Raw genomic sequence first — 12310 nt, 5'->3', positions numbered from 1 at the left:
CAGCAGCAACAGCTACCTGGATCTAGTGGGATATTTCCCCCAATACTTTATTATGAAAATCCTCAAACACACAGGAGAATCGAGAGAATTTTACAAGAAACCCACCTATATCCACCACCTGGATTCTACCATTAACATTTTACTATTCTTGCTTGTCACACATCTGTGGATTCAATGTCCACCCGTCAATCCATCTTATTTTCTTTTTTCTTTTTTAAATGTTTTATTTATTTCTAGGAGAGAGAGATAGACAGCATGAGCAGGGGAGGGTCAGAGAGAGAGGGAGTCACAGACTCTGAAACAGGCTCCAGGCTCTGAGCTGGCAGTCAGCACAGAGCCCGACGTGGGGCTCGAACCCATGAACCGCGAGATCATGACCTGGGCGAAAGTCGGACGCTTAACCAACTAAGCCACCTGGGCGCCCCAATCCATCTTATTTTCTTATGATGAAGTTCAAAATCATGAAATTTTTCTCTTTTTTTTAACATATTTTTTATTTTTTATTTTGGAGAGAGAGCATGAGCAGGGGAGAGGGGTAGAGAGAGGGAGAGAGAGACGCACAGAGAGAGAGAGAGAGAGAGAGAGAGAATCTTAAGCAGGCCCCACAGTCCTCCGAGCCCAATATGGGGCTCAATTCTCCAACCTGGGATCATGACCTGAGCGGAAATCAAGAGTTGGGTACTCAACCAATTGAGCCACTCGTGTGCCCCTCAAAATCCTGAAATATTTCTATTAAGCTTTTTGGGGACTGAGTTTGCACCAAGCATTGTTTTTATCATTGTCCTTCGTTCATTACTTCCATTTGCTCACCCAGTACTCACATCAACCCTCTAAAATATGTCAAGTATGCAGTAGAGTGTGTTATCCCCGTTTTACAGATGAGGAATTTGAGGCACAGAGAGGCAAACGACTTCTAGCTACTAAATGTTGGAGTTGGGTTTGGATCCAAGCCATCCGGCTACAAAGCTTTTACCCATGAATGCAATATTGCTTCTCCTTCTGACGGGTGAAGTATGCCACCCACTGGAGTATCATGCAGCCAGTATAAAAGAATCATTGGAAGAATCCAGTAAAAATAAATAGGACTATGGCATGATCGTGACTCGGCTCAGATCCGGTGTCTAAGAAAAAAAATGCTCCAAGGAGGGGCACCCATTGTCACCAGTGGTAGCTTCGGGGTAAACGGACACTGAGTGATTAAATAAAATCGTTACTCATTGCAGCTATTATGAGTTGGGCTCCTTCTTTGTGCCCCACCCTGTATTACAGGCTTTACATACTGTCTGTATCTTTCCAAGCTCTTGTGAGGTACGCACTGCTATCCCATTTTAGAGATTAGGACACTGAGACTATGAAGGGCAGGACTTGCCCGAGGTTACTCAGCCAATAAGTGGAAGAACCAGGATTCAAATCCAGGTCTGTCAGTTCCCTGTGCTGATAAGACTTTCTGGCTCTTTCCAATGTCTTATTTTTCAGTAATAAGATGATTTAATTCCATAACGGAAACTAGTCTTTTAAGAAGACACCTCGCTAAGAAAGTAGACTCATTTATCACTATTGTATTAACCATGTTTATTATTTTAGTAAAATTAAAAACCCTACCTCACCCCATGGACAAAAACCAGTTCCCGGGGCACCTGGGTGGCTCAGTTGGTTGAGCACCTACTTTGGCTCAGGTCATGATCTTGCAGTTTGTGAGTTCAAGTCTCGCGTTGGGCTCTGTGCTGACAACTGAGAGCCTGAAGTCTGCTTTGGATCCTGTGCGTGTGTGTGTGTCTCTCTTTCTTCCTCTCCTCCACTCACGTTCTGTCTTTCTGGAAAACAAAATAAACATTAAAAAAATTTTTTTAAAAATCAGTTCCAGATAGACTGCCAACCTAAATGTAATGCAAAATGATAAAGATTTTGGAAAACAATGTAAGAGAATATAAACATGTTTGGAGGTATGGAAATATTTCTTAAACAAGACATAAAAATAACTATTCATAGGAGAAGATTGAAGAATAGGACCGTGCTAAAGGTAAGACTTCCTGTTCATTAAAAAATGCCATTAGAGGGGGCGCCTGGGTGGCTCAGTTGGTTGAGCATCTGACTTTGGCTCAGGTCACGATCTTGTGATTGTGGTTCGTGAGTTCGAGCCCCGCATCTGGCTTGCTGCTGTCAGTGCAAAGCCTGCTTCAGATCCTCTGTCCCTCTGTCTCTCTGCCCCTCCCCCACTCATGCTCATTCTCTCACTCTCTCTCTCAAAAATAAATCATTAAAAAAGATGTTTTAATGTCATTAAGAAAATGAAAAGACATCTAAAAAGTAGGAGGTGTTCATAGTACAACTAACAAATGGCTTGTATCCTGAGTATATGAAAAACACATTCATTTAAAAAATGGACAACCCAATAGAAAATTGAGCAAGACACTTGAACAAGCACATTACAAAAAAGGATATTCAAAAGGCCAATATCCAAATGAGAATGTTATTACTCACTGGGAAATGCAAATTAAAATTACGATGAGCTACCATTGCACATCCACCAGAATGTCTAGAAATGAAATGCCCGACAATGCCAAGTGTTGGTGAAGATGTAGAGCGATGGAAATACTCCAAGATGGCCAGAGAGAGAAGATATTATTACAACCACTTTGGAAAATTCTTTGGTAATATCTACCAAAGATAAACATATATGTCCTATGATCCAACCATTCTACTCCTGGGTTTATACCCAAGAAAATGTGTAATAAGTTGCCCCTTGAACAATTTAGGAATTAGAGGCAATGACCTTCCCATGCAGTCAAAAATCCGAGTTAAGTTTGACTCTCCCCAACCTCAACTACTGATAACGTCCTCTTGACGGAAAGCCTCACCAATAATATAAACAGTCAATTAACACATATTTTGTATGTAATAGGTACCATATTCTGTATTCTTACAGTAAAGTAAGAGAAAAGAGAATGTTATTAAGAAAATCATAAGGAAGGGGCACCTGGCTGGCTCAGTCGGTAGAGCATGTGACTCTTGATCTTGGGGTTGTTACGTTTGAGTCTCATGTTGGGTGTAGAGATTACTTAAAAATAAAATCTTTAGGGACTCCTGGGTGCTTCAATGGGTTGAGCGTCCAACTCTTAATTTTAGCTCAAGTCATGATCCCAGAGTTGAGGGACTGAGTTCCACCCTCAATGCAGAGCCTACTTAAGAGTCTCTCTCTCCTTCTGCCCCTCTCCCGCTCTAATGCTCTCCCTCTCTTTCTAAAATAAATAAATTAATAAATAAAATAAAATCTTTAAAAAAATAAGAGGGGACACAAATAAATTTTTAAAATCATAAGGAAGAGAAAATATAGTGACAATACTGTACTTACAAAGTCTATGGATATGTGGACCCATCCAATTTATTTATTTTTTAAATGTTTATCTTTGACAGAGAGAGAACACAAACAGGGGTAAGGCAGAGAGAGAGAGGGAAACACAGAATCTGAATCAGGCTCCAGGCTCTGAACTGTCAACACAGAGCCCAAGCAGGGAGCCCGATGTGGGGCTTGAACCCAAGAACTCTGAGATCATGACCTGGGACACAGTCAGACGCTCAGCCAACTGAGCCACCAAGGCGTCCTTGGGCCCATGCAGTTTAAACCTATGTTGTTCAAGGGTGAGCTGTATATGTTGACCACTCTACGTTGTGAACGTACCAGACCAAAATGTTCATTACATATTATTTGCAAGAGCAAAGATGGAAACAACTTAAATTTCCATAGCCACTTGGTGTGTAAACATATAGCATATTGTGGCATATTTGCACAATGGAATACTACTCGGCGACGAGAACTGGATCACGTCACACACCCAACCTGGATGAATTTCACAATCGTAGCGTTGAGTGAAAGAAGCCGACACAAGAATTCATACTGTGTAATGTTATTTAGATCATGTGGAAAAGAGGCACAATGCAATGCCTGTCTCTAAGGAGGCATGCTTAGGCAGTAAAACGTAAACCAGGTCAAAGTCAGTCCAGTAGGCTCCTTCTCAGGGAGGGAGAAAGTAGTGCCTGGGAGGAGGTGGGGAGGAGCTTATGGAAAGCTGGTAGAATTTGTTTCCTCACCCAGGTGGTGGTTACACAGGTATGTTCTCTTTGTCCTAATTCAGGAAATGGACCATTTATGTTTCAGGTACTCTGCATATGTATGTCCTATTTCACAATGAAGAAGGTTCAGATAATTTAAAAATGATTTAGAGAGGCGCCTGTGTGCCTCAGTTGGTTGAGTGGCTGATTTGGGCTCAGGTCATGATCTCACAGATTCGTGGGTCTCAGAGCCTGGAGGCTGCTTCGGCTTCTGTGTCTCCCCTTCTCTCTGCCCCTCCCCCACTTGCACTCTGTTTCTCTCTCTCTCAAAAATAAACATTAAAAATATATTTTTTGAATGATTTGGAAAAATAAGCTCATCACAGCCTCATCTCACAAACTGAGCAGGCCAGATGTCTCTGATATAATAATCACTGGGAGGGACGTGCATGGCACTTGCTTTGCGCTGGGCACTGTTCCAAGTTGTTTATATCTGTTACCTTATTTAATCTTTATAACAACCCTCTGAGACAGTTACTATCATTATTCCCAGTTAACAGATGGGGAAACTGAGGTAAGGTGAAGTTCAGTAACTTGGCCTAAGTCAGTCAACGCTAGAGCTAGATCTAATCCCAGGTCATCTGGCCCCAGAGTAGAGCTCTGTTCATCACCATGAGATTCTCCTCTCTAAGGAGAAGCAGAAATGGGGAAGTGGAAGCCTGTTTCTCAAAACACAGAGCCATCTGACGAGAGGACCTGGAAATAGCTCCATGGCCTCCTGACAACAGGGGAAAGCTGTGATTGGAGCAGGACTGGGGGGCAGGGCATAGGGAGCTGGGAGCCCCCGCCCCCCACGTCAGACGTCAGGGTACAATTCTAGTGGGGCTTTAAAAAAATTTTTTTTTGACTTATTTATTTTTCTGGTGGGGCTTTTACCCGGAGCTGGTGGATGGAATTCAGGGACTATGTGATTCTGGATGGGAAAGCCAATGACCTCTTTGCTTTCACTCCCCTTTAACTCAGCAGTCCTCAAAATGGGGTTGGGGAACCCCCCGTAAATCCCCAAGACCCTTTTCAGGGCGTGAATGAGGTCAAAACTATTTTCTTTCTTTTTCAAGTTTTTATTTATTTTAAAAAGAATTTTAATGTTTGTTTATTTTTGAGATGGGGACAGGGCAGAGAGAGGGAGACACAGAATCCCAAGCAGGCTCCAGGCTCTGACCTGGCAGCACAGAGCCCAATGCCGGACTCGAACTCAACAACCTCCAGATCATGATGTGAGCCGAAGTCGGATGCTTAACTGACTCAGCCACCCAGGCACCCCTCAAGTTTTTTTATTTTTGAGAGAAAGAGACAGTGCGTTCATATGCGGCTGCACGTGACTGGGGGAGGGGCAGACTGAGCGGGAGAGAGGGAATCCCAGGCAGGCTCTGCACCACCAGACCAGAGCTGGATGGGGGGCTTGAATTCATGAACCCCGAGAATGACCTGAGCTGAAATCAAAAGTCTGACACTTAACCAACTGAGCTACCCAGGCTCCCCAAAACTATTTTCATAGTAATACTGAAACGTGTTTGTCCTTTTCACTCTCCAAAGTGAAATGTTACCTGTCCTAACATCATTGGTAGGATGGCTAATGGGGTGTATGCGTGTGTACTGCTGCGTTTTAAAAACTGCTCACTTTAGGGGCACGTGGGCGACTCGGTTGAGTGTGGGACTCTTGATTTCGACTCAAGTCATGATCTCATGGACCACGAGATCCAGCCCTGCGTGGGGATCCATGTTCACAACACAGAGCCTGCTTGGGATTCTCTTCTCTCTCTCTCTCTCTGCACCCCCCCCCCCCAAATACACAAACTAAATAAAAAGTTCTCAGGGCACCTGGGTGGCTCAGTCGGTTGGGCATCTGACTTCAGCTCAGGCCATGATCTCGCGGTTCGTTAGTTCAAGCCCTGCATCTGGTTCTGTGCTGACAGCTCAGATTCTGTGTCTGAGGGATTCTGTGTCTCCCTCTCTCTCTGCCCTTCCCCTGCTCATACTCTGTCTCTGTCTCTCTCTTAAAAATAAATAAACATTAAGAAAAAGTTTTTAAAAACCTCTCCTTTTATTTTTCTTGCATGATAAGTAGCAATGGATATAACCGATATACATACATATACGCATATACAAAACCCTCTTTGGAGTCCTCAGTAATTTTTAAGAGGATACAGAGGGGCTGCTGTGATTGAAATTTATCACATCCTTCTGTCCTACTTTCGGACTTCCAGCTCTGCTGTGAGAAGAAATCAAAGATGTCTTCAAATCCCACTGGAGTCATTGCAGGCCACTCAAACATCTGTACACTCATCAAATCGTCCAAGTTTACCATAATTTATTTTCTGAACCTGCACTAGATCTTGAAGCCTAATTTATTAAGAAAGAAGTGCATATCTTACTGTATCACATATTTGTTTTAAAAACATTTCAATATTGGGGCATCCGGGTGGTTCAGTAGGTTGAGCCTCCAACTCTTGATGTCGGCTCAGGTCATGATCTCACGGTTCGTGGGTTCAAGCCCCACGTCCGGCTCTGTGCTGACAGCTCAGAGCCTGGAGCCTGTTTCAGATTCTGTGTCTCCCTCTCTCTCTGACCCTCCTCTGCTCTCGCTGTCTCTCTCTCAGGAACAAATAAAAACATAAAAAAAAAAAGTTTAGAAGCCTCAGCTTCTGCAAGAAAACCTAAAACCGAGGGCAAGTTACAATTGGTGGGGGCAGGGGTTGGAATGGAGGGTGTTTGAGGAGAAAAGAGTTGCTTATTATTACAGTTTAAGCTGTAACGGAGTCTCTGGAAGGTGGGAAAAATTCCAAACAGCAAAAGGGCCATCTGGAACCCCTCCGCCCTTCGGTATCACTCTGAAATCTGTTGTGCCCAACCTGGGGACATTGCTATACTTTGAATTACAAAAGCCAAATAGGTTGGGTCATTTTATCTGTTGACAGGAAGAGAGAACAATTGAAAACCTGGACCCTCCAAACCTTTTCTGCTGCGGTAGGAGCCCCGCAAACATATTTTGCCGGAAGCCACTCTCAACCTTCAAACAGCTCACAAAGGTTTTCGGGGGAAATTCTCACTTGCTCCCACCTAGACCTCAGACCAATTTCTGGAGTTCATGCAGTAATAATAATAATAATAATAATAATAAAGCAGCTGATTCTTATCCAGCCCTTACTCTGGGCCAGGCCGGTTCTCAGCATGAAATTGCCTGCCTCCCCTGGTTTAATCCTCACAACAGCCCATAGGGTATGTGCTATTAATATCTTCGTTTTGCACGTGAAGCTGCCGTGGCTCGGCGAGGTTAAGTAACCCGCCTAGGGCGCACAGCCCAGAAGCGGCACTGTCTTTCTTGGATTTTGATTTTGTGTTTTCAGTGTTCCCCGGGGTTGCGCGGGGGTTCTGGGGGAAAAATCCGTGAGCTAAGCTTGGAGGAGGAGGAAGGCGGAAGGAGTTTAGAGGAAGATGAGGCGGCTGGAAGGGACCTGGGAATCCCCTGGGTCGCAGACCCTGCTGCTGGCACGCGGGGGTACCGCGCGATCTGGCAGGGCCGGGGGTGCGAGTCAGGGTCGGTGCCCTGGGGGCTCCGCAGCCGCGGGGTGGGGCGCCCGGGGGACCAGCTCAGCCTTACCTGTCTCGCGCTCATCTGGTGGTCAGCCTGGCGGTGGCGGCTGCTGCGTACCAAAGCTTTCTGGGTCCCGCATCCTAGGCCCCACCCTGGGTAGGGGGTGGGGCGCCCAGGACGGGCCGGACCTGTGTGGCCCGGGGCCCGGGCTGTCTGGGGAGCCTGTCACCTCGAGAAGGCAGGCTCTTCCGGGGCTGGGACAGCTGTGGGCGGCAGGGTGCCACGATGCCTTCAGACTCATAAATACCGCCGCCGCACGGATGGCCAGAGACGCGCATGCGGGCAGCTGGCGCCCCCGAGGGTGAGCAGGGAACTGGGAGGGCGTCCCCCGCTCCACCTCCTAGGGTCGGGGCTGACGGTCCCAACCCGGTTGTGCCCCGGCGGGTCCTGGGGGAGCTGGAGAACGAAGGGGAGCCGGCCAGAAGGGTGGGTGTGCAGGTGCAGCGCTGGGGGCTTGGGGTCACCAAGGCAGGATGGGATGCTAGGGAGAGGGCAGAGAGGCTGGGGCCGCTCCAGGTCGGACGGAATTCCGGGGCGATCTGGGGAGGGCAGTGCGGGATTGGGGTCACTAGCACCAGCATGGAAGGCTGGAGGACCAAATAGAGAGCGATGAGGTCTGAGAGCAGCGTGCAATGCTATACAGGGGCGGGGGCAGTAAGGTCCAAGACTCCGGCCTGACAGCAGGGGGGGACCCGCTGGATGTGGCGTTGCCAAGGGCAACTACCTACACCCAGCCCCCGCCCCGCTCCCAAACCTCTCCGGAGAGTGAGCTGCGCTTAACACCAAGGGCGCTGGAGCCAGGACCCCTGGGTCCACGACATCCTAGCCGTGCACTGAATCACTGTTGCTCATTTTCCTCCTCTGGGATATGTCGCGGGTGTTCGCAGCAGCCGCCACACATAGGAATGTTGTGAGGCTCCCGTGACTTCATCTATGCAAAGTGCTTAGCACACAGCTCGTCTCAGGACCTTCGGCGCTTGGTAACGATCGAGGTGCTTGTTTTCTCTGCAGCATCTGGATAACCACCCTGCCTCCCTCCCCGCCAGCATTGCCGGACCTCCCTCTCCAGCCCAGTCTCTTCGTGCTGTCCCTGACCTTCGTGCTGTCCCTGAATCCGATCTACTGTGGACCCCTCTCCTTCCCCGTCTGCCCCTCACTGTCCCCTTACCATGCGCCCCCTGTGTCCCTGCTGGGCCGGCTGCTGTGTGCTCCTGGTTTGCTCCCTCGGAGTCCGAGGGGCCCGGGAGGCCCCCAGCGCCGCCCCTGAGCAAGTTCACCTGTCCTACCCCGGTAAGTTTCTGTGAGCACTTCCAGGGAGGCCCAGTGGGTCGGGGGCTCCGGGATCCCGCGCAGATTGTTGTGGGACCTTGGCCTTGCCCTTCCTGAGCCTCAGTTGTCTGCCTCTGTGAAATGGGGGCTCGAAGCAGTGGTGCATCTGGCTGTGTGGGAAATGATTACATGTCCATCTCTAGTAAGTTCCCCAAAGGGGGCAGCTGTTTGTTGTCTTTGCCCATTGCGTCCCCACAAAGCTGCCTCCTGATCCTTAATCTAGGGGTGGTGGTGCCCTGCGGTGGACCCTGGAGCCTCTGTACCCAAACTTCTTGGGTTTTAATACCAGTTTAAGTAGTTTAATCCTACTTGCCTGCTGTGTGACTATGGGCGAGTGACTTGACCTCTCTGGTCTCAGCTTCTTCATCTGGACAACGGAAAATGTTAGTGTGACCTCAAAGTAGGGAGAAAACAAGATATTACCTGCAAAACGGCAAAGCAGAGCTTTGTATCATGCTTCTCATATATTTTTGTCTCATCTTTGGTGCAGCTAAGGATTATTGAGAACCTCAAAGAACTTGAGTTTATGGGACTTATATCCAAACATTTGCCATATTAGAAACTAAAATGGAGGCATTTAAAATGAACACTAGTAAATCCGCTCTGCATTAAGATATATGGCATTTTTCAGGAGAAATAACTATACAAAAGCAAAGAAACTTCGTGAGAAATTGGTGAGCTTTGGTTTACATCTTTTTAAGTCTCTTTAATGTCTAGCTTAATAGGAGATGGCCAGAGTTTCCCCACATCTGCTTCTGCTGCTGTTTCGATAGATTGCTTTGGATGATATATAGGAAGAAAATTTGGTTTCTCATGGGTACAGAGAGGAAGCTTTTTAAAGATTATTTTTCTACTTTTTATTATTTTTTAAGTGTTTTATTTTATTTTTGAGAGAGACAGACAAGAGCATGAGCTGGGGAGGGACAGAGAGAGAGAGAGGGAGACACAGAATCTGAAACAGGCTCCAGGCTCTGAGCTGTCAGCACAGAGCCTGATGTGGGGCTGGAACTCACAGACCGTAAGATCATGACCTGAGCTGAAGTTGGACGCTCAACCGACTTGAGTCACCCAGGCACTCCACGAGCAGTTATTTTGTAGGGGAGCACTCATTTGGGGTTTGTCAGATACTTTCTCAAGATTAGGATGAAGTTATGTGCTTTTCTGGCAAGACTAATCGCAGCTGTGATGTTGTGTCTTTCCCGGTGCCTGGCATCAGAGAGTTCATGATGCCGACACAGTTTATTACTGTTAACGAATGATGTTAACCTTTGCTGCCTGGTTACAGGGGTGCGCGCTGGGTTTCTCCACTGTAGGATTTTTATTCTTCCCTTTGTAATTAATAAATATCTTGGAGGAGATTCCTTGAGACCGTGCAAACTCATGTTTCTCTTGAAGATTTCACCAGCTCATTTTGCCATCTGTCCATGGATCTTGCCTGTGACAATTGTTAGGTGGTGTTTGCCTAATTGTGATTTTGTAACTTTCTAATTCCCTGTCTCCATCTAACAGAGATTTTGTTGTAAGGAAAGCTATTCCTTCCCTCATTCATTCATTCATTCATTCATTCATTCCAGTATAGACTTATAGATACTTACTGTTATTCCGTTGGTTAAATGTACAAGACTACTGTTGTTGACTTTGTGGCTCAAATTGTCCCAGATTTGGTCTTTTGGAATTCCTTCAGATTGGCTCCTGTGTTCTTTTAATAAGCCTCCATCATTTTTTGAGCAATTCCACTTTTTCTGGGACCATAGGTTATTCCAGGCTTATCTTGTATATTTCCTGCCCCATCTTTGAAATCGACCATGTATCCAAGGAGCCCCAGTTTCTTTCACTGGAGAACAGGTGTTTAGAAACCAAGATCTGAGCACACAGTGTGCTCGCGGCTACTGAGGTATCATTGCTGCCAGGCCCTTTCAAAAACAGAGCTAGGCAGCACATGTGGGTGTTACACACACATGCACACAATCTCTATTTTCGTGTCTGTCTGTGTGTGTACTGTACGCACCATGAGATCATGCTGATACCTCTGATTCTAGTCCAACATCAAGGATTTATTCCGGCATTCTTCCTTCCTTGTGTGTAATTTCTGTCTCCAGCATGAAGAAATCTACCTTCCACTTCTACGATATACTTACTTATTTGTTCAACGCAAATATGGGCCTAAAGCGGTTCCAGAATCATTTGTCTGCATCCCCATGAGAACATTTACTAGATGATGACGTGTGTATGGTCTTTTTTCTCTGTAGTTTTATTTTTTTATTTTTTGCTTTTCTGAAAGGAGAGAGGTTTTTGGTTGCTTATTTATTTATTTATTTAATTTCTGAGAAAGAGAGAGACAGTGTGAGCAGAGGAGGGTCAGAGAGAGAGGGAGTTACAGAATCCAAAGCAGGCTCCAGGCTCTGATCTGTCAGCACAGAGACTGACGCGGGGTTCGAACCCACGAACCGTGAGATCATGACCTGAGCCAAAGTCGGACACTTAACCGACTGAGCCCCAGGTGCCCCTCTCTAGTCTTTTTAAAAACATTCTTTTATTACTGAAGTATAAGTTGACATCCAATGTTGTATTAGTTTCTGGTGTACAATATAGTGATTTGACAGTTCTATATCTTATTCACCGTTCAGCACGGTGAGTGTAGACACCATCTGTCACCACACAATGTCGTTACGAATTGGCTATATTCCCTATGCTGTGCTTGTTTCATCTCTGTGACTTATTTATTTTCTAACTGGAGGTTTGTGTCTTTTCTCTATAGTCTTTCAGTGTCCATTCAAAACCTAGTTCCCATGATTACCCACCCCCTTCAGTGTGGCTACTTCATTCATTTAAATTTTTTTCCTAATGTTTATTTATTTTTGAGAGAGAGAGAGACAGAGCACAAGCAGGGGAGGAACAGAAAGAGAGGGAGACACAGAATCCGAAACAGGATCCTGGCTCTGAGCTCTCAGCACAGAGCCTGATGTGGGGCTTGAACTCAAGAACTGCAAGATCATGACCTGAGCCAAAGGCAGACACTTAACCGACTGAACCACCCAGGCGCCCTGGTAGCTACTCATTTCTACGAAAGAAGTACCAGAAGGATATAGCAGAAAGGAAAGATGGGTTACTTACATGGGATGGGTGGGGATGGGGTGGAAAAGGGGGAACAGGAGCAGAGCGGGAAAGACCAGGAGGGAAAACACTACCTTTTTTGTGTAATTCTGACTCTTAGAATTATAGTCATGTTTCACATTTCCTTCACATACTCCCCAAATAAACTAACAATTAAAACCA

The 12310-nt window shown here is 46.3% G+C and overlaps 1 protein-coding gene across 1 annotated transcript in view; it reads left to right on the top strand.

Annotated features, from left to right (window-relative positions):
• ACP7 (acid phosphatase 7, tartrate resistant (putative)) overlaps window positions 1-12310 on the top strand; it is a 39405-nt gene that overhangs the window by 16920 nt on the left and 10175 nt on the right. The window contains exon 3 of the mRNA XM_039244784.1: window positions 8717-8995. Within this exon, the coding sequence (XP_039100715.1) occupies window positions 8875-8995 (121 nt within the window). The 5' untranslated portion in view covers window positions 8717-8874. The remainder of the gene's footprint in view (window positions 1-8716; window positions 8996-12310) is intronic.

This window comes from Hyaena hyaena, unplaced genomic scaffold (genome assembly GCF_003009895.1).
Source record: "Hyaena hyaena isolate Hyena2069 unplaced genomic scaffold, ASM300989v1 scaffold_9, whole genome shotgun sequence".
NCBI classification, from domain to species: domain Eukaryota; kingdom Metazoa; phylum Chordata; class Mammalia; order Carnivora; family Hyaenidae; genus Hyaena; species Hyaena hyaena.
The sequence above is the reverse complement of the archived record's forward strand: the minus strand, read 5'-3'. Positions and strand labels throughout refer to the sequence as shown.